Source organism: Nasonia vitripennis, chromosome 1 (assembly GCF_009193385.2).
Source record: "Nasonia vitripennis strain AsymCx chromosome 1, Nvit_psr_1.1, whole genome shotgun sequence".
Classification (NCBI taxonomy): Eukaryota; Metazoa; Arthropoda; class Insecta; order Hymenoptera; family Pteromalidae; genus Nasonia; species Nasonia vitripennis.
The window spans coordinates 14157386-14180674 of record NC_045757.1 but is presented as its reverse complement, the minus strand read 5'-3'; the positions used below and the strand labels follow the sequence as shown (position 1 = coordinate 14180674).

At 46.3% G+C, this 23289-nt stretch overlaps 2 protein-coding genes across 7 annotated transcripts in view; one reads left to right on the top strand and one right to left on the bottom strand.

The window, feature by feature from the left end:
* Positions 1-23289, bottom strand: part of LOC100121944 (teneurin-m) — a 565536-nt gene that overhangs the window by 368482 nt on the left and 173765 nt on the right. The window lies entirely within an intron of this gene.
* Positions 5872-6905, top strand: LOC100122057 (astakine). Its single transcript, XM_001605610.5, has 3 exons — positions 5872-6023; positions 6141-6330; positions 6571-6905. The coding sequence occupies exons 2-3, from the start codon at positions 6192-6194 to the stop codon at positions 6789-6791; spliced, it is 360 nt and encodes a 119-aa protein (XP_001605660.1). The 5' UTR covers positions 5872-6023; positions 6141-6191; the 3' UTR covers positions 6792-6905.

Sequence of the window (23289 nt, the reverse complement as noted above, 5' to 3'; positions counted from 1 at the left end):
TCTGGCACAATAAATGCACAACCCGAGCACAAACAGCACAGGAGTAATTACGTTTACCTCCAGGTTCACGGCACAATGACTCGATGATGCACGGACCCGAACGTGACAGGACCGGCGACGCGGGACAACTGCCCGCAATGGCGCCGGCGCGCTGCACGACATCTTTCGCGAACCCGCAGGAGTTCGATTCACTATCTAAATAGTTATTTTCTCACTACGTAAATAACGCAGAGCATAGTATTTTACCAAAGTAGTGAAATTTACTATCATACTAGTGAAAAGTTCACTACTTTGTTAGTGAACTTTTCACTAGTGAAATAGTGAAATAAATATAACCTATCATTTTCCACTACTTTCCCAGTGAAAAGTATATTCACTATGCAAAATAGTGAAACTTTCATTACTTTAATTTAAGAGAGTGGGTTAACTGATTAGCTTGTTCCGCGTTTGCTTCGACGCGAATTCCTCTGTAACTTACACACTACTCGTCGTTGATACTCGGATGATCCAATCTCACTCGACGCATGCGACTTTGTTCCCCACCGACTGATTCCAGAATTTGCACAATAAGATACGACTTCCGAAATGCAAGCACATGCGTAAAAAAATAACATTATACCGTGCGTATGTATAACACGTCAATGAATAAACGGTCGCATAGCGTTGAATCTTTCTCCATATTCCATCTATATCCATCCCAGTCGCTGCTATATAGTCTGCGAGGCGCGCACTAGCGTAAAACTTCAAAGTAGATAAATATCAGCTTTAAACCGCTCGGCAGCGCAAACAGATCTCCGCGTACACGAAGAAGCCAGCCGCAGCAGACTCGGCGGTATCATCAGAGCGTATAGTCTCTCGCGTATCTGTTTACGCGTTCGGGACGAACAATGCACGAGACGCTTCCGCGGGTCGTCAAACTGAAAAGTGTCTCCCGCGGGAGATAAAGAGAGAGAGAGAGAGAGAGAGAGAGAGAGAGAGAGAGAGAGAGAGAGAGAGAGAGACGCATCCCAACGACATGTGCGAGTGGAGCTCCCGCTCAAAGGGTGCGCTGTAAAGTCTCTGCGCCGCGGCGCGAGTGCAGTGCATATAGCGGCCCAGACTAAATAAAAATACACGGCGGGGGCTCTGCCGGCGCGTATTAGTACTGCGTACTTTATATGTGCGCGCATGTGAATCGCAGCGTTAGTCGGGAGTCGTAAAATAATGCTGCCCCTACGCTCGCGCGCCACTGGTTTTGTTCGCGCATCTATACGTACGCGTAGTTTTCGACTCGCTTCCGTACACTCGCAGCGACGACGACGAGCTTTTACGTGCGTTTCGCTGAATATTAGTCGCCGCGACGAGAATATTATTTGCACATAATCACTTTGGCGTACACGTACATCACTACACGTTAACCACGTCAATCCTGTTTAGAAAAGCAGCGCATTAGGTTTCTCGAAATTTTGCGCTCGCGCGCACTCGAGGATCGAAGAGCTTCTCGCGCGCACACGGGCCAGTAAGCCAAAATCCAATCATCCGGAGTTACATTACACGCGAGCGGCGAGCATCTCTCTCCCCCTCCCCCGTTTTCTCGTACATAGCGTGTTTATCCATCCATCCAGAATCCCTCCGCACGCAGCGCGTCTCGCTTACACTGTACATCCACTCGCCGAGAGCCATAGCTGCTGCACTCTTTCCTACGTACACGGCGCTGGCTGTATTTACCCTTGCATTACCGGGAGTATAAAGGGGGCGGAGTGGAGTGCGCGCGTATATAGTCGCGGATAGCCAGGTCGAAAGAGCTCGCGGATTGACGGGCTCCGAGCGTACCGAGCGTGTTTGCCGAAGATGCTGCTGCTGCTGCTACTGGGGAGCAAAACGAGCTTTCGACTGGACTGGCCGTATGCCGGCTGCTGGTGCTCCGCTATGCTGGAGCCGGAAAATCTTTTGCCGAATGATGAGGGTGGAGAGGGTTGGAAACGAATGAAATTTCTCTCGCGGAAAACACAGGCTTTCGTATTCGTCAATGACGAAATTGACGAAATTCCGATGCAGGATAAAGTCTTCGCTCGTGGCGCAATCATCGCTGCAGCTCTTCGTAAAATCCTCTTCCGAAATACAGCTGTCAAGCCGAGAGCTCTATATACTGCGCCTTGAATCGCATCCGGCGAAATTGAGCGTCAAAAATCCTACGAGCACGCGTGTATAAGAAGTTCTCGCGCTCGCGCCCTCTCTCTCTCTCATTCGAGACATAAATGACGCGGTAAAATATTTCCCAGCTACGTGTGCACACGTACAGCGCGCATTCGTGCTAGCGAGAGAGAGAGAGAGAGAGAGAGAGAGAGAGAGAGAGAGAGAGAGAGAGAGAGAGAGAGAGAGAGAGAACGTCGAGAGAAGCGATCAAATTCCTCGAGGAAATTGCCTGTGATATTACGATCGCTTCGTCGCGGCGACGATGCCAGCCGCGCGCCCGCCTTGCCGTTATATTTTCCCTTTCCACGGCCCGGCCGCGCGATCGAACTTTTATACTCGGACTTTCCGGAATAAATATCGAGAGAGATAGTCGAGGAAGCTTATTTATAATAGCTGCCGTTGAGCGACGAGGATGATACCTGTATGACTTTTTATTGTGTTGAGTATTTTGGAATTCGATTGGAATTCGAACCGATGGACTCTGTGGGTCAGTCTCGATCGAATTGTATTTGGATGGAGCGAAAAAAATATTGTGACGAGCCGACAAGACAATTTGAAAAATCAATACAGACGAGAAAAAACGGATATTTTGACAAAGCTATAGTGCGGACGCACGCGGTGCGTTGTTTACCTTCGTTTTTTCCAGATTTCGCAATTGTTTTTCAACCCAGAATTCGTTGAAAGATTCAAAAAAACATACCGCTGGTATACCTGATGTACATCTCACGCTACGCTCATCTGCCAGCTGATATTTAATTCCTGCGATGACTGCAAAAAAGCTCATCGTAACGAGGTTATCATGAAATCCTTGCAAATATAGCAAAAACCTTTTCCACGCTCGCGGCTCACATTCGCCCATCGTGCGCAAATATGCGCCACCACTCGTCGACCGCGCTGCTGCGCAAACACAGCCCTCTTTTCCCCCTTGGCTCGAACGTTGTAGCGGCGAAACATAATCTACTCCGGCCTCGAGTGCAATATCAACGCAGCCTCGGCGCTAATTTTCAATGAAAAGAGATTCGCGCGAGCTTGCACCATCGCAACGTTCGAGTGTTGATCTTCGCTGCGATTGATGCGGAAAAGGTATTATTTTTTCTCGACAAACAGTAAGTATACCTATTCAATCGCGAAATTTATCGCTCCATTAAAATTCAATTTCTCGGCGAGGCTATCAATTTTCGTGACTCAATTCCTAAAAAACCAGCCCGTAACGACTTTCCGAGTAGACAATATCATACATATCCCCATACCCCCAGTGCGCGTTACAAACGTGTGTCTCCGTCGCGCAGCCCGACTCCTAGGAACTCGAGCCTCGCGCGCGCACATATAAACATACAGCGTAGAGCGACCGCGCGGCGGCAGGAAGGAAAGACAGACGACGTCGAACATTTTAAAACCATAAAGCACGCGAGTCGAGTCACATCCGGCGCATAAATCTCTCCAGTTCGTGTGTGTATTATATGGGGGCGCGGAAAACACGCGAGACAGAGCGAGTACGTCGCTTGATTAGTGGCCCAGCTCGCGCGGAATCGCCACCCGTTAATAGCCATTAGCAGCGGCGAAAGCGAGCATTTTTTTTTAATTCGTGCCACGCGTAGACGCTCCGGAGACGAAACATCTGCACGCGCGCGGATGAGCGTATACACTCTCGACTGTACCGAAATTCGCGCGTTCACAGCTGACGAAATATTAACGAGCGAGCGTGCAACACGTTCTACTCGTTTCAGCTTTGATGTTGCTGAACGTTTAATTAATTCGACGAGGCTTCGGCCAAAAAAGTTTAAATATACAAGCCGAATTGTTTGACCCAACTGCCTCTCTCTCTCTCTCTCTCTCTCTCTCTCTCTCTCTCTCTCACTCACTCCTTCTCTGTTTTATCTGTCAAGGATGTTTTACTCGTGCCTGCAGTGCCATTAGCAACGGACTGAGCGTACGCGCTATCGCTGAATACGTAATTAGTATAATTAGCCGTGTATAAGTTTGGACAAAATTGCGGATTTTATTGCTACCGCCACCGCAGCTTTTATTTGTATTTGCCCGAACCTCGGCGCGTTGGTTCAGGTGCGCGAGTTCGCAGTTTAATTTCGAGCCACGTGTAAACGATTATCTATAGACGCGCAACTATTGCGTGAACGATTTCAAGTAATTGCCTATGTGAAAAAACATTATCAGTGTCTATATTATGTAATTTCGAATGAATAAATCCTATGGATAGTTGCAGACAAATATTTGACATGTGGCTGAGATTTTTCAAAATATTATGCTAATCGATGTTCGATCAGCAACAGTCACGAGCCCAATGCACACAAAATGTATTCGCTGTACCAGGAAACATTCAAGCAAATAATACTCGACAAACAAAGCATATTCCGTCAGTTTTCTCTGAAAAAAAAATCAAGGCATATTGTGTGCATACCATTGTCATCGACTGTGTATTGACAGTGATTATCTCTGTTTATCGTGTGGCGTGATACCCTTCGAAAAAATACCAGCCGATCGGTGCACCCTCTTTTTGTTATCGTACTTAGCCCTCCTCGCCTGCAGGCGCACATGAATTAACGGGCTTGCAACCGGCCGGCATTGATAAATACCCGTGAAATTTTCCGAGTATCTCTACGAGGCGTTTATTGCATCTATCCAGCCATCTCTCTCACTCTTGCAGCCACTCTTTTGGCAGTGAATTGTTGCTTCTCATTTTGGCGCTTTGTTGCACCAAAGTGCGCGCCGCCGGTATAATTGCCCGCGGGGGCTAGCCAGGCTAAGTCACGCATAAATACATGATATTACGAGGCTTGGAGAAGGGGTATATAGTCCCAGCCGTGCGCTACCTCGCTCTTGTTTACGAGCTCGTTACGTAGATCTAGTGTTATTGCGCCGACGAACCAAAAACGTGGCAACTTTTGGAAAATTCCCACAAAGCTCGAGTGGTGTGGGAGAGACTGGACTTCGCACTGACGCAACGCTGCTGACGAGTTTTGACGCGGATGTCATTGATTTCATGATGAAAATTGCACGCGATCATTGTTTAGATGGATAAATAGGAATCGATACTCACGTGTGACGTGAATGGAATTGTATCGGGTTTCGGTTTTTATTTTACTCGCTACGGTGCTTACCTGAATCATATAATTAAACAAAGGCAAATTAACAAAGGAATCCGAAATACTATCGGAGACATGCAGATGTAGTATTTATGTTCGAAATTGTTTGCTTTCATTTCGGCGAAGTCGAACTTTGAGTTTGCATATTTATTTTTAGTTTATAATTTTGAAACGATTCGAAATTCCCAAAGCACAGCTGAATAAATCGGAAAAATTTTTGTATTGCGGATTTCTTATTATCTCAACTTTTTATAATCCCGGTGATATCTATACTGTGTAAACTTACGACGCGCGATGTTATTCTCCATTATTTTAAACAAAATATTTCCCTGTTTTATTTTGCTAATAATACGCATCGGTTGGCATTTTCATGCCATACCAGCGTTTCAGTGTGCCTCTTTCCTATGTAGGTCAAAGCAGCCATATAATCCGAGTTCCAAGAAATGCGCACAATTCAAAAGTTTACATTCCCGCAATAAAAATCAAAGAGAAGGCCGTGGCGCATCTGCTCGGCTTTACTGCACAATATCTAAACAAGTGAAATTTGAGTCAGCACTTTTGGCGATTCTTTTATCTGGCTCGTTTGCTCCGAGTATACATACAGACGCACACACACGCGGCCGGCAGCTTTCGAGTTACGACGAGTCGTCGCGTATAAAATAGCCGGCTGCAAAGCTCGCCGAGTATCAAACGCCCGGCAGATCCCGACTGAAGTACAAGTGCGAGGAGGGCAATTTGGAAGATCAAGTGAGTTTTTTTTATTTCGCTTCGTTATACCGTCAAGTTCCAACAGTTTTTGCTGGGTCGATAATGTACAATATCGTTACGAAAGCTCGAGGCTAATTTGGGTGATTATTGTTACAGACAAATCTTTCGTCTGACGACCACAGTAGAAAATAAAAAATCCAAACGAAGATGACGAGCGCAGTACTGCTATTGAGTCTGATGATTGGTTCGCTGTACGCGGCTGCTATTGAAGAACAATCGATTCCACCATCGTGGGTCGAGTGCACCAGTCACCTAGATTGCCGCCCGGGATCCTGTTGTACGATAGGTAAGTGAAGTAATGAACTAATATAATAGACAGCGTATAATCTCTGCTCTCTCGTGATCATGCCGTAAACACGATTGGATTCGTAATTAGGATTCCACGGTTTTGGTTTCGACGGACATTCGCTTCCGGGCACGAAGTTAATTCTGAACGGAATATATATATATATATATATTCCTTGTATTTCGTTTACGACGTTTATTTGAATACCCGAAGTTGACAGTAAGGTTCGATATGTTCCAGGACAACAACGGTACAGCATACCAATGTGTTCACCGCAACCCACGCTAGGCGAACAATGTAGACCCAATTCACCTCGATTGACCAACACCACTCTCGGCTATCCAGATGGATCTACGATCCTGATCAAAGACGCTTACCTTATGCTTTGTCCTTGCAGTACTGGCTTGTCCTGCGATTCGAGAATAGGATTATGTCAGGTGAAGCAACAAGCCGAGGCTTGATGATACATCCCAAAGACGTAGACCATAGAAATATTTCAAGTACCGCAAGTACTGTGATAAACCTTAGTTCGTAAGCTCGAAATGAAATAGAATAAAGTTAATCTTCTCTATAAATCCACGCCACTACGTTTCTCAGATTCCCAATCCAAAAGAATCCCTCTCCGCATTCAGCTCTATAATATATAAGAAAACCGCGCATCAGCCCCTTTCACCGGAAGAATTAACTCTCAAGCTCCTCGGCGCATCCAGCGCAACAGCAGCAGTAGCAGCAGTCACGTCCTCTCACGCTCGAGCGCACCCCCAGGGAAAAGCTAGCGAATTTCAGAAACAGCAGGAGCCACTGGCCCGGAAACAGTGGCTGACCCACGATGACGACGCTCAGCGAAACACAGAGCAGCTGGAGAAACGAAGTAGTCCGCGGGAAAGCGGATTTGTGGAAAGTGCTAGGGGGTGGTGGGTAATTCGACCCCTGTCCAAGCGGCTGCTTGCGCGTACGCCGCTAATTAATAACGATAAGTACGAATGTGTCTACACCGCAAGGGATAAAGCTATGCCGGATTCTAGGAACTGCGCTACCCGCGAGCTAAGCTAAGCGCCGTCTCTCGCGTTCTGTGTAGAAAGTGACAGGCAGGCTAGTGTATTGGACCTTGTTCTGTATGCTCCTTTGTTGTTGTTTGTTGTTGTTTGATCTGCTGGAGATATGATTTTGACGAGTGAATGTAGTGGTTACACGCGTATATATAATTGGTGTGCCAAAACACGTGTTCATCGCAACAACAAAAAAACTACGAAAAGCGCAATTTCTGGATAGAGGGATTTCGAAATGAGGAAAATATTATGACGGCTTATTCAGGTCAAAACCCAGATCAAAAACAATAATGACGATCCCTGCAGCAATCCTCGTTACAGCACAGATAACGAGCCTACGATTCGCAAAATATCCCATATATTCGCCGGGGGAGATGGCAACACATACACATACACAGAGCGTCGTCATCAATCACAGCCAGCGAGTTTTTCCTCCCTTTTGCCGGCGCCGTTGCCAGAAATAGCGGGCGCGATGAAAAATGACTGCGCGCCGGCAATTATGAAAGGGACGGACGGGAAAACCACCGCTGTGCGGATGCCGAAAAAAAGTCGCGATCGCGATGTTGCGATGGTTTTTTCATTGAAAGAGCCGCCACACGGCTAGATGCGAGTATACGAATGCGTGTGCGTGAGAAGAGAGTTTGATAGAAGATGTCGCTAATTGATTGTAATTCGGTGGGATGCCTCGGTTTTTGCAGCTGTGTCTGCCATAATTATTTTCTTTAGTTGCTTTATGTTTTCTTTCAGCTTATAATCGGATTTCTGTTAATGAAATGCATAAAAGATGCCTATAAATTTATTAAAACTAAATACACAAATATTCGGTGCAACTATCACAGACACGTATAAAACGCAATCGTTTTCCGAATAAGAAAAAAGAGGAACAATCTCCAAGGTTAGAGAGTACGAGTCAATGAATGAAAGTCACAATTGAATACAGGCCGTTGGCATGCACTGCGGTCATTTATTCATTCTCTGAAGCTCGCGGTTCGTTTGTCCCTCGCGGAAAACATCACACGCTTCGGCTCGCCGAAAACGCGAAATATTTTCCTTCCTCGTCTACTGGGCCGAATGCGAAAAAAAAAGATTCGCAACTGGGAAAATCCGCGCTCATTCAATTACGCCGTGCGCGAAAATCCATTTGGCGTTTTGATGTTCGTCCGCTGCCGCGCTTTTTCCCCCATAGTGTGAAAAAAAGGAGAAGGACGAGCCGGCGCGCGGTTTTCGCGGATTAAAAGCAAGTTCGAGTTTGATTTTTTTTCCGGCGCGAGAGTGACGAAAAAATGTCGGTGAACCATCCAGCGCGATATTACACGGACGCCGGCCCGGCTCGACGCCAGCAGATGGATCTGATTGGATAGGATTCTCGCGAAATGGGATTTCAAGTGAGTCTCGCACACGACCGTGGCCGTTTGTATGAGGGACTGTATATAGCATTGACGGATGTTCGAGGCGAAAAATAGAATGGCGAGAGGAAGTGCAGGAGGGTTTTTGATACAATTTTGGTGCTGTTATTTTGGCGCTTTTATTTGGGAAATGATTATTCCGATGTAGATAGAACAATTCAATCTGGCCGGCTTTGCACAAAAGTACAAAAAATATCGTGTTGCACTGCAAAACTACTGATGTATTGAAATTGAAAACTCATTGATTCGTTGTAGTAAAGTGAAATCGGAAACGTGAAGAGTAAGAGAGCTTTGAAGTTATTGTATGGCAGCTAGTGCTTAAACCTGATAGTAAAGTTGAGCCTTTTCCAATTCGATAAAAATTGGCCATAAAGTAAAAGAGTAGCAAACACTTGCATCTGCCGTTAAAAACGTATTATGCCAAAATAAATCTATGTAATATACATGGAACACAAAGTCAAATCTTTCACAGCCGGGTCTCGTCTGCGCAAGTTTCTCATTACAGAAATGGAAAAAGGCCGACATCTCCGTCTCTTTTTTCAGAAATCTTTCTGCTCCGAAGGTATAGATAGACATTTAATTCGGACAATGCTTTTCAAGAGAGCTCGCTCGCGATCCGCATAACGAATATTCGTCCGCGTCGCTGAAAGGATAGAAAAGAGATGGGCGCACAATCGCGGCCGACGCAATCAGCGCATCTTTTTTGGGGGGAAAATTGATTCACCTACGTGAAATAGGGGAGAGTGCGCTCGCTTTTGTTTAGAAATCGATGCGGTTTAACAAGGTCGCGAGCTAGCCCGCCGGCAAACAGCGGCGCATCTAAAACGCCCCGGGTGACAAAGACGATTTGCACTGCACTCGATTGATCCGTACCATTGCGTTTGTAATCGATTATTATTTCGGAGGTCGAACAACTCAGTCTCAACCTCTAAAGACCGATTACATTTCTCCTCGACCATTCTCAAGTAACAATAAACGCCCGAGCCTTTTCAAATTTTCGTTTTCGCTAATCGAAAGCTCTCGGCGCAATTCGCAATTCATAAACAACGGGCGCGCTATAAATTTCCCGCGGCAACTTCAAAAGTGCACGCGTAGACGAGTGGCTCGCGCGCATAAAGGATTTTCGCCGTTATGTATTTAATTTTCATACAAACAAGTCCTAAACGCGGACTCCGAGAGCCGCGCGATGCCGAGAGCACAGCTCTCGAGTCTCAAGTGTTACGTGCCAATGGCGAACGAGGTGTACTTTAGAAAACGTCCTTTATACGACTACTGCTAACTCTCTGTTCCATCCACGTTTTTTTTGTAACTCCCGCGTGTGCGCGTATACGAATACACACCCACGCGCACAATACACCTTGACTTATCTCCCCTCCAGCCGTTTATACTTTTTTTGTCGTACTTCATTTTCTTTTTCTCGTTCTTCCTCTCGCTGTTTTGCTCCCGCCTCGCCATTAAAGCTTCTCCTCTGTCTCTCGAGGGGAGCTGCTGCTGCTGCTACCGCTGCTAGCTGGTTATGTCGTGTATAATCCAATAAAAGCCGGAGAGACGCTGCGAGAGAAAGAGAGAGGGAGAGAGAGAGAGAGAGAGGCGGACAAAATTTAATATCCAACGCCATCAAAAGTCGCCGGGATTGTTTCCCGGTGCTATATACGCGCGCGTGCGTGCGGAGAGGACCTACCTCTTCCCTCTGTACGCGACTACTGCAGCGCAGGGATTCCCTCTCTCTATACCTATGTACCACTCGCCTTTATTCGCGCAGTTTGCTTCGGTGTGGGTGCGCGCAGCTCTCCTGCTGAGCACTCGACAAATACGAGCCCGGGACAGACGGAATTTTCAGTGGCTGGCGTCAAACGAGTTGCAACAATGGCTTCGGAAAATCTCCGGGATCGTATTTACACTGGGCACTAGCTGCTGTGCTGATGTTCTTAGCATTAGCGGCTGAAAAAAAATCAGCTCGGGCTTTCGAGAGATTTCGCTGCAACTCGTGTACCTATATTCTTCGCTCGGGAATGCTTGATTTCATATATTGAGCCCTGTTTTCGAGCGTTTACGACGCATCGCACACCTTGGTTCCCCCGACCGCGGAGCACGCACGCTGCAATAATAAAGGCGAGAAAATACTCGCACGTGCGCGAATGCGAATCAGTCGAGCATATACGAGCCTTTGAAAAAAGAAGCCAGGCGAGAGGAAGTTCCAGCTTTTGTAATATTGGATCTCTTTTACGAGGCGCCGGTTTCTTCGCTCGCGCATCATTGATAAAGCGGTCCACGTATAGATGCTCTCGCCTTTGAACGCGAGTTATTGTGTACGAGCTTTTATGGATTCCGCCGCTAGTTTTTGTATTGCCTTCCGTTGTTGCTGCGCGCAGCAAAAGTGCGAGGGGTAATTTTACTGCCGCACGTTCGGCGCGAGGAAGCTGCAAGAGTTTTGCGATTCATTTTTTTTTCTTCTTTTATTTCGAATTCGCCCAGCACGGCCGCGAACGAGAGTAGCGCGAGCGTTATTTCTCCAAAATTTGAATTGCCTCGGAACGGCGCTGTTTTTGTTCGGATAGAGTTGTAAAAGATGAATATGGATGTCTATTCTAATTTATTCGGTTTGCAACGGAGAACGCGCTGAAAGATATTGGTAAACGAATAGGCTACTCCACCAAAGGACTGTTTTGGGATTCTTTTGAAAGCTTGCAGCCTTAAAACATGATTTGTACGCAATCACGCTGCTCTACTTTTCCTGTGGAACGTCCTCTCAAAGACTTCTTTTCCAGTCGACCGAGCGGAGTACACGGCTGACCTAACTCGGCCGACATCTACGTCTTCCGTTAGATCTCACCTACACGGTTGAAAATCCCTTCCGTACTCAACATAATTATTGCAACAATAGGTTTACAGGAAAAAAGTCACATATCGCAGTTCGAAATCACCTATTGTCGTATAGGCATGCGCATCAGGGTCGGTATAGAACAGACGTTTCAGATATGCCAAAGTTAGAGGCAGTAGCAGCCACTACCGCTATTCCTTTTCTCTCACTCCCTCCTTGAAGCCGCAAACACGCAGCATTACTTGCCTAACGACCCTCCGCGTATATATCTACCCGAGGCTCGGGCTTGCCTAATTGATTAATATGACGTTTATTGGGGCCTCATGCTCCCGCCGAGCCACTCGACGCCCCGCCGAAGTTACCGGCGCCGCGGCGCTCGACTCTAACCGCAAATTAATAAGTTGACTCTCAACTTCTGATGCTGCTCGCCCGTGCCTCTGCGTTTCACTAGCGCGGTCTGTATTGTCGACGCACACTGCTGTGCACTGCTGTACATTATACGAGGGTTGTATTCTCTTTCCGATATTGATTGTTTGATTCTAAGAATAAATTCAAGCGCAAAACCCCGTTCTCAGAAACTAGACGCCGAAGAGATTGCTTAATTTAGAAGCCAACTGCCGATACGTAATCTCGCGGAGCGAAAATTGGACAGCCTCAGAGAGCAGCAGCAGCGCGGCATCCCAATGACTAACGGAAATAAAAGCGAGCTTCGGCGGCGAGCGAAATAAAACAGCGCGACGAGACCGAGGAAAGTTACAAAAGACGATTTCGGCTATCGTAAAACTCGGGCGCGCTTCTGCGCAAGTTCGTCTGCTAGCCTGAATAATAACTTTCTCGCGAGCGCGGGGCGAACGTTTATTAGTGTACCTACCCCTCCACGATCGAACTCTCTACGAACTCGGCGTCACTCGTAAAAGTTAATGTCGGCGGAGGCGCCAAATCATCTCGCGCGCAGCGCTGCTGTTGCCAATTTTTTTCACTCCCCGCGAGTTTCTCGCGTTCCCTTCGCGTGGAGAGATTTCTAATGAAAATTAGTCGAGTATTTCGCGTATTTTCAGCAGTCACCGCTGCCTCATCATGAAGATATCATGATGACGAAGAGAGAAAATTGTTCACGCCTATATACTATTACGCAGTATAACGATGGAAATAAATTGCACGAGCGAAGGAAATTAAAATCGAAGTTATATGGGCATGAAAAATTTAATTACATCCAGGCCGAGTGGAAACAAAATATTTCAATATCCCTTCGTAATCAAACCAATTAAGGACCACAAACGCCACCGCCAACTTCCCTCAATTTAGCCGTGAACAGCACTGGCGGCGGAGGAGAGCATCTCGCCGTCCCTCGGAATAATCATGAAAACGCGGCGAAAATAAAGGCGCGAAGAAAGCGATATAGCCCGCGCGCGAGCACGATGGGGGCCATCTCCCCCGCCTGCAAGTTTTGTATTACAGCGAGAATCTTCCATCGTCCACCGCCGCCGCCGCACAGCTTCGCGCGCAAGAGCACCTCAAGGCTTCCTAATGAACAATTAATATGCAAACAGCGATTACTTAATTCCAAGTTAGGCGCGCCGCGCGCAGATTCTAATAGGCTATAGTCGCCGGGCTTCGTCGCCGTCGCCGCGCAGCTTTCGAACTTGCACAATCGAGCTGCCGCCTCTACGTGTATCTATATACCTACTAGACCTCGAGGGACTGGAAATCCTGACAATTTTTGCTCGTAACGACTTCTGCGCGAGGAATGGAAGCAGATGAGGGAGCCTTCAATGGATGTGTAATTTTTGCTGCTGCATACATATTTACATCTGCATCTTTTATACCATAATATACCAATCGAAAAGGAAGTAGCGCGAGCGATAAATAATTTACGGCACTTGGTCGCTATTAAATGATGCACTACAAAAAAGTCCATTTGTTGTACATGAAATCTGGATAAGATTGAATATTGCAACAGACGGCCGGAAACAAATTAACTCCTTTCTCCTCCGCGAAATGTCTTTTTTGCGTATACGACGAGCGAGTTGATTACGTCATTTTTGTTACACTGCGTGGTGCTATTTTCGTGTGAAAATGTCGTTTGGTTTGCGTTTCATTCTAAGTGAGGGTTTTGGATTACAGACGTTTAGCTAATTTTCGCTCGAGTAATGAACAAAGTTCGCGGGAAATAATTGGAGTTGACACGATAAATTAATGGGGATTACTTTTTAAGCGTTATATTGAAGAATATTATAACTTAAGCGCTGTTTTGTATACGTATCAATTCACGCTCCAAATGGCAATTTAAAGCTGGAAAATAATTCCACTGCTATTGTTGAGATCGTGCTAAAGCCATGCGCGAAGATTATAATTATTTTAGCATCGCTTTTATTTTTGTATGGAATTTGCAAAAGGCGCTATGCATAAAAATTAAAAAAACGTTTAAATTTGAAACGACAAAAATTATCAACACAGGCAAAAAAAATGCTATCAAACTCGAGAATCTTGCCACACAGCTCATTGGTCAAGTGGCCTGGCAAGGTATAATAAGTGAAAGCCATGCCTCTAGTGAAAAGTTGAGAATATTATTGTTATAAAAATGTATGCAGAGAAAAAAGGATATATCTTCCCTAATAACTGATTCCTTGCAATAGTCGCGAACAATTTCAGAGGACGCAGTTTCTTAATTTTCAATTCCGTGCCTTCATTCAGAGCGCGGACAACACAAACTTCCCCGAAACTTTCCAACAAGTCGGAAATTCGCGAAACACTCAGCAATTGTCCCGTGGATTTCCAAGCACTCCCGCTGCCTCTTCCCTCCGATATCGCGAATAAGAGCCGCGAAGAAAGTCGCAAGGACAGAGGCGGCGGCATCGATTGATCCCGGGACGAAAGGGCTGCATAAGACTCTAATTAGATTTCGCCGCGGCCGGGTGTTTACGTCGTATAACTATAGCTACGGAAGCAGCAGCAGCAGCAGAAGGAGCGGATCGGTATATCCAAACTTGTTTTTGCTTCCGCCAGTCGCGAGCTAATAGCCTGTCAACCGCCCTGGCCGAGAACATCGTGCTCTCAGAATAAGAAATTAGCCTGAATAATTCTGTCGTGGACTGCTGGTATCACTGATAGCCTGAGACCTATAGAGCGAGACGAATTCAATTTAACTTAATCGCTGAGAATCGCGGGGATGAGATCCGCTCGAGTTGATTTTCCCCCCTTTTTTTATTCACTCGTGTTCGAGTTTTCACGCCGAATTGTCGATTGGAAAGCCATCGGCTTGATTATTTTTGGACGGATTTACTTGCGCCATCGTCGTCACGTGTGGATTATTCTACCTATATCAATTACTTTATAGTTTAATAAAGATGAATGTAGAATGACGCAAGTCATTCGGATAACACTCCGTTGTCGATAATTGTTGACACCATCGACCTCACATTTTCAGCCCTTGTGATTAATTCATCCCAGAGATGTGACATCAATTCGCCGAGCATAAAATATTTAGAGTTATATTATCATGCGCAGTGAAGGTTCGACAGCTTCGCTGTACTATGAAAAATTGAAAGTCCTGATTGAAAAAAGCCCCACACTGCCAGATCAAACATAATCTTTTTCTTCGTTTTCAGCGCTTTGTCGTTCAGCCAACGCGGTAAAGAGCTTACATAGGGGCGATTCCGGAAGCGCGCACGCGTTATAGCTCGGGGCACTATTCTCTCTCCTCCTCTCTGATGTTTCTCTTTTTGTATACCGGTATATTCCGTAAGTGTACAATGTGTCATTTAAAAAAAAGAGCTTTCGTAGTGAACAATAACAGTCCCATCCTCCACTTTTACAATCCATTCCCAACCCTACAAGTACAGATTCATCATCGCCGCACGAGTAAGAGCTTCGCAGCCAATTTCCCCCCACCCTCGAAAAGTATCTCTGGAGAGAAATGACATTTCAATTGGGCGCCGCGAGCTTAAACATCCGAACAAACCCTCGCGCGAAAAAGCACGACTATTACTCCAGGGTGACTCCAGCGCCGAGAGCGGGCTGGTCTCTCTCTCTCTCTCTCTCTCTCTCTCTCTCTCTCTCTCTCTCTCTCTTTCTCGCTCGTTCTCGTTCTCCCGCGTGATTCGATTCGCGCGCTGCGCACCCGAGATATTGGCTCCCTCCAGCCAATAATTACCCGGCTCGGCGAGATCGCAATTTCACGCGTGGCCAGACGCGATTGCGCACGAGCGAATTCTTCCGGATTGTGTGCGAGGAAATACGCAAAAGCCTCGGGCGAATATAAGTCACTCGTCTAGCGTGAGACTTTGTACCGAGTATAATATGTACATACACTAGCGGCGATGTCTCTCTGCGGTGCGCTTCGCTTGCCATCCTTGATTGTTGGAGCTTTTTCGCGACGTGCGCGGCTTCTCGAGATTTGCTCTCGGGGAGCGAAGCTTTTCAGGGATGACATTTTCCCTTCCACGGGCAAGCGTCATCGGATCTATTCGAAGAACTGGAGCTACTTAAAATTATTAATTTAACCAAATCCGAGCCGGCTCGAAATTTTTGCAGACAGGAAAAAAAAGACAAATCTAACTTCCTGTCCGAAAACTCTCAAGATCCACCAAATCTGTTTATCATTCGGAAAGTTGGAGCTTCAAAAACGATTAAAATCAGCAGTGCGCGTCGAGGCGCGCGGGGAACTTTGATAAGCCAATCTCGAATGCCGCCGTGGTCATGCCGCTAAGATGGAGGGAAAAAACTTTTAAAACGCAAAGTAGCAGGGATCGAGCCAACGACAAGACGAGAGATCTCTCAATATTTCAATAGCCAGAGGGACTTTAAATAATGAAGTACAGCCCCTGCCGAGAGAAGACGAAGAAGCTGCGAGCGCGACCAGTGCAAAAAAGAAAATCCCACTACTCCCTGGCCTTTTCCTCTCCGCGGAACAAAAAGGAGCAAAGCAGCGCGCCGGAGAAGCCTCCAAAAATGCAGAGAGACAGCGCAGCGAGAGGGAAGCAGAAGGAGAAGATCCCGCGACGGTAATCCATAACGTTAGCTCCGGCTGGCAGGTCTGATCCGCGTGAAGGATATCCCCGCGACCCTCTTCCGACGTCCGACTACGTCTCGTCGTCGACGTCGTGGCGCTTTTTTCTTTCCTCCACTCGGTGACACGAGCCGGCTGGCTGCAGCGACCCCCTTCGCACTGTGGACTCCACTGTATACGTATACGCACTGCTGTATCGTTGGCGCACTAATCTGCCCAGGGAAAGAAGCCAGAGTCTTAACCTCTCGACTTTGGCTCTCGGATAAAGGATTATTAAACGGCAGCACATCGCGAAGGGAGTCGATTCAGAGCGGCCAGAGCTGAGAGGGACATTATTAAACGGGAATTAACAGGAAGCGAAGGAGCCAAGATTAGGCCTGATTGTTTCAGCGCAGACGGCCAGCAGCGAGAGAGCTGCTGATTGAACGTAAGTCTGTAGGGATTGGTTTCAATTTATTTACAGAGGCGCATCCTATTAGTTTGCGACTGTTGCGTAATAGTATATTGTGTACCAAGGGCGTAAAGTGGGCTTTTTGGCCTCGTGGATTTTGCAGTACGAGTCAAGGCGAGTTAACCCGAGCCGAAGGCTAACTCGCCTTGACTCGTACTGCAAAATCCACGAGGCCAAAAAGCCCACTACTTAGCCCTTGGTGCACACCATATTTTATGTAACGCGCGGACGTATTTTCGCGTTTTTTCGTACGTGTTAAGAGGGACTGATGTGACTATTTTTTGACACGGCAACCGTGCTCTTGTCTTGTTCAAACATTATATAAAAATCAAATTCATTTTTTTTTTATAAATAAATAATTGATTTTAACAGTACCGAATTTATAATGAGAAAATTGGAAAAAAATGAAATAAAGTATTATGTAAAGGGTTTTAATGAAAAAAATAAGAAATTTCGAAATTTTGTTAATTTATATTTAGTTATAAATTATATATTGTTCAAGAACATAACAGTTTGTACATTTTTTATTTATTGATTGCAACGTTGAATTTGAATTATTCAATCTCCTGCTATAATGTATTTCCGTGAATAGCCTAATTTTAATTTTTATGCGATTATTGCAAATTTAATTAATAATGTCGAATTATTACAAATTTAATAAATAAATAAATAATGCAAATTTATCAAAATCAACTTTTTTTTTAAGTTACAAAAAAAAAAATTTTGCGGGCAATAAAGACTTTTTAGCGGGCAATAAAGGCCATTATTGCCCGCTGTTCGAATATGCGGGCAATAAAGGTTTTTATTGCCCGCTAAAATAACTTTTTTGCTCGCCGGTCAAAAAAGAGTCACTTTAGCCCCTATTAATAGGTACGAAAAACGCGAAAATCGTTCGCGTGTTACATAAACGTCATTATGCTAAGTCGGTCGCTTGTTGTGCTTTGGTTCGGACGTAATCGTCAAATTCATCGGAAATGCAGCTACTAAAACTTTCGGGCTAATTACAAGCTCGCGTAAATCGTGATCCTTGCCGTGCACGCCCGACTTTTACCCAGTCTGCGTTCTCGCAGCTCTTCGTCGGGTCCCGGGGACGAACTGCGATGTTAGACGGGGGTGTATAAGCGAGAGCGTCTAGCCGTGAAATCGCCAAAGGCTCGCATAGCGGTAGGCGCAGTCCTGCAGCGGAGAAGCAGTTTAGCATGATCACCATACGATTACCCGGATGTGCACAGTAGCCAACTCAGTACACTCGAGCTAATCGCCCGCGCAAACTTTCGCCGCGCGCGAAGAGGAGCTGCAGCGACCTTGTAATCAGACCGGCAGTCGCGCAGCTCGAGTGTCCAAAAATTGAGAGCTGTAGCGCCGAGTTTGGGCGAGTTAAGGTACAGTCGATCTTTCGAGAAAACGCATACCGTGTACCGCGTTACTCATTGATGCGCCGCGATATATAAAAGGGAAGAGGATGGTAATTAATGACAACTCGCGCGCCATCAGTTCCAGGAAAGTTCTGGAGAAGTTCAGCGCCTACTACTCTCTTCAGCTGGTTCTAAAAGCTATATGCGCTGGCGCGTAATAACTGTCAGCGCTCATGACCTAGGCCAAGAAGCCTGCAGCAGCCGCCGCCGCGCGGCGTCGAGAGATGAGCATGTAGGCGCTACTTTGCTCTTCATAAATGATAAAACCGAAAAAGCCAGAAGCGAGAAAGTTTCGAAAACCAATATTGAATTAAAAGCAGCCTAAGTGGATTTCCGAGGCGCGGCGGGTATAAAAAAGGAGAAGGGAAAAGAAGAAGGAAAAGCGCCCCCGAGGAAAACCGGAAAGTTCAAGTCCCTGCTCCATTCTTAACCTCTTAGCCCAGACTATACGTGCACGCGCCGGCTTTCTTTTTCCTGCGGCAGAGACGCGCGACAAAGTAGCCTCATGACTGTCTGCTCTCAAGAGCAGCAGCAGCAGGCAACTTATGAGCCGGTCGCAGTAGTGCACGCACAGAAGCGCGGACGGGTCAAGTTGAGTCGTCGAGAAGAGAAGGAGGATTAAAGACTGCCGGGCTGATGGAGGAAGAAAGAGGTAAACTGGTGAACTTTAAGCGCGACGACGATGACGAAGTGCCACTTTTGGCGCGCGCGCAGTGTATAGTGCATCGCCGTCTGATCCGACCCTGGCCTTTAAGACGCGAGAAAGAGCCGGGCTAACTGAAGCTTTTGCCGCTCAGCTCTCTCCCGAGTCATCGGGGCACACTTTTTACGAATTAATTTTTCACATTCGCCGCAGTCGATATTTCTTTCTTTCTTTATCGTCATCGCCAGAAAACTATACCTTCTCTCCCGGATGCTGTTACACCCACACCCTCATCTCGTCTTTAATGGAGTACGTGCTCCTGCGCACGATTCACTACTCCGCGGTATACGTAAAAAGCCCATAACAAAGGAAAATCCATATACGGCTAATGGCGCTAATAACGAAAAAGGCGATTCGAGCGGCTCGTATTATCCTTGATATCTCGCAAACGAGCGCGAGAGAGCGAAATCCCACTTCAACGGCTGCGGAGCTCTGCAGCTAATTCAATAATATCGTCGAATCTATTGAGCGGATAGAATCAGGGAGTAGAGAGAAACGTCTCCCTCGCACTCTATTTCTTCGAGATATAGCTCTGCGTTCGTCATTGAGCCTGCAATCTTCGCTGTCTTTTCCCGAGCATGAGGGCAACATTTTTGGGATTTGTGTGCAGGAGAGGGGGCGGCGAAGTACAGGGCATTTATGTGCTTTTATTATGCGTACGAGCAGCGATAAGAATATAGATGAAGTTCTGAAAGCCTTTTTATGCCTCCGGAGTTTGAGTACAATTAGAGATGATGGAATTGTTAAATTTTCATTTGTCCCCTCTTCCGCGAGAAACCCCTTGAATATATCATTGTGAAATTAGAAACGAATATACTAGAAAAAACTTCTTACACAATTAATAACACGTAGTGTGAGAAGCAGTGTAACACACGATGCATCCCTTAATGGACCAAACCATCCCCTTTATTTGTCACTCCGTGAATTACTTCTTAACAGGCGAAAATAAAACAATACTCGAGTCTCTAGCGAGAGCAAGAAATAGAGCGTCTCGCGGTAAAAAGAATACGCATCAGCGTTGTAGCCGCAACAGAGTTGCCAGGGTAATCCGTCGATTTTCTCCGCGGGACACCGGCCTGTGGGTTAGCGGCGCATCAGCAGTAGACTATCGCGCCACGTGTACACATTTTCCAGAGAAAACTTGCCGCTGCAGGAAGTCACGTTTTTCTCTTTCTCATCTCTCCCTCTCTTGAGGGAGCGGTGACGTCGCGAAACCGGAACGGAAGTGTCCCGCAGGAGAAACGAGTCGTTATCGAGCTTCTGTCTGGCTGCGACGAGAAAAGAAGTCGGTCGTCGTGCCACAATTTTCGTTTTCTTGGCCCAATTCCGCCGAGCGAGCGGTTGCTAGGTGGCATTATTCTGCGAGAGCGCGGCCTTCTTCTGTTACAACATTCGAGGAGGAGGCGCTTTATTTCGGTTTGTTATCGTCGAGTCAGTTTCGAACTTCGATAAAAACACAATCAACTCTTCTATGCAGATTGACATAGAGAAGCCGCAGTTCGAATTCCCGCACGGAAAAGCAGCTGGCTCATTCCAGCATCGAGAATGGGAATCAGCCGCGGAGAATCACATAACGCAGGCGTCGCTTCAGCTCCGGCCGCGCTTAAATCACGCGGCAAGCCGTTAATCCGCGACGACAGGGCATAAATACCCGCGCAGTCTCTACGATCCGCAAGACGTCTCTCGCGGAGGAGGAGGAGGCGATCGATCGATCCGTCGTCGATCCCGCGGGGACGTGTCGCATTTGCATGCGCAGCTACTCGAGCCCATGCGCGGGTGTCCGCGCGCGCGTATAACGGTCGCTTGTCCGCGCGGAAGCTCTCCGCGGAGCACAGCGCGTTGAGTCTGTCCCTCGCGGGACTGGTGCTAGACCGCCGCGCTGGATTCCGACTTTTAAATATATATAAGGTTTCACTCGCTGTGTATAGTCGAGGATTATTTTTCTCGACGTGGAAGCGGCGCGCGCAGTGTGCGAACTATCCTCGTGGATTTAACTTTTTATCGTTCTCGTAACGGTTTTACGAAGACATATCGGCGTGATTGAATAAAAAAAACTGCGAGTCGGAAAGCGAAAATTATTATTTATGTAACGAGGAGTCGCGATGATAGATTCGCTGAAATTTTCAACAGTGTACTAACTGCGAATGGGTTGGCGCGGCCGTTTAAAAGTACGTGCTTCGAATAAAGATTTAATGCGCGAATGTATGCACTGCGTTTGAGTATCAGCGTGAACAGTTATATACACAGCATGTTATAACTAAAAAATGAAAATAGGTTCATTGGTCAAAAGAAAGTTCAATAACTTCAATGCGAATAGACGACGGAATACCTTAGCTGACAAAAACGCAGAACAATACCTATGTTTCCCTACGAGCGCAGGCTTAGCCCAACAAGGACAACAAAGAAATGTTCATCTCCGTGCGTAAAGAAAGATCAGTAGCGCAATCCAAACGCGATTAAAAAGGCGCGCGCGACGCTGTCCCCTTCGTGACAGCTGATAATAAATCGTCCCGCTGCCAGGGCATTATCATTTTTAAAGAGATAACAAATGATGCTTATAATAAAGCGCATTCAAGAGTCTCGCGACGATACAGCCGCGCCCGCGCGCGCGCGAGAAGAAAGAGCAGGGAGAGGGAGAGTCACGTTATCGCGCGCGCGCGGGTTATCCTTCCGTTTCCACCCGGAAAGAGATGAGAGTACGTCTTTTTATCTACTACAGATATACCTTTTTGCCAGCTACTACTCTGGCCGCTGCTTGCTTCTTCTTCTTATATTCTACTCGTTCTGTCTGCAGCGCGCGTTTTAACGGTTTCTCATACCATCGTTCATTTTGTCGCTGCATCTCTTTCTCTCTTTGTACCTAGTGTCAACAACGCGCGCGCGTGATTTTACTCGTCGTTCGCGTGGCTGCTGCAGAGCGTGCGCGAAAAAATGCCTCTTGGCGCGTCGACTGTAATTTATGGGGCTGCATTTATAATGTCGCGCTACGACGATATTGTAATGCGAAACGTGAATAAAGTGCAGTTCAATTTTAAGGAAGTATAAATGACATAGCTATTTCGAACCGCACAGCCGCATCAAATTTTATGCAATAGTACTTACTCTAATTGGAGTGATTTCAATCGAATATATGCAGAACAACGTACATACCTGCAAGCAGAAATACAAGGAAATTAATAATAAAGTTGCTGCGACTCGTTTCGCTGGCATATAATTGTTAATGTTATTCGCATCGTGTGTACGACTAAATTGTAAATTATCTTTATTCGGTGAAAATTATTTCCTTAATTATATTCTCATACCAATGAAGTGCGTTGCATTTCTGAATCAAACTTCCTACTGGTGCGTACTACAAAAGGTTAACTGCATCAACACGACACAAAAGAATGAAAAAAAACCCTCAAGTTTCGAAATTTCGAAGTGCCGAAAAAGGCTGGCAATTGAACAATTAATCAAACGCGTTTGACTCGTTGCTTCTCGCTTTTCCCTCCAGGGTAAGATAGACGTCTCGTGTTTTGTGTGAAAACAACTTCTCGTATAAAGGCCATTTGGAATGCCTTCTCTAATTTCCCGAAGACACAAAAGCGGCGGTGGCGCAGCGAGTCTCTCGACTAATAGGCGGCATGTTTGTACAGGCGTGTCGTGTGCGCGGCACTCTCAAGCCTAGAACATCTGGATTTACTTATGACGGATTCCTCGTATAGACTAAGAAAATACGGTTAAAGGATGTGTATGTGGATTTCATAGTGTCGGGCAGCTCGCGTCAAAGAAAAAAACTGGTAACTTGTTTTCAGAAGAGAAATATCTTAGCTTTATTGGTTTTCATTTAATGCATCTAATTCCATATTTATTACTAGAAGTCTGCATTATAACGGACTTGTCTGTCAGCAATTCAATGGGTATTTAAAAATTCATTAATCTTCCGACTTTTAATCCACATCCAAATGAGAGGCTTTTAGGCACACGCCTTTCCAGTATGAAAAAGAGGAAGAAGGAAGAAGGAAGAAGGAAGAAAGGCTAGACAGAAGCGGAGCTCGTCATGTGTTCGCACGTGTTGCCGCGCGTGTGGTCCATCCGGGATATAGACGGATGTGTCATCTCTACTG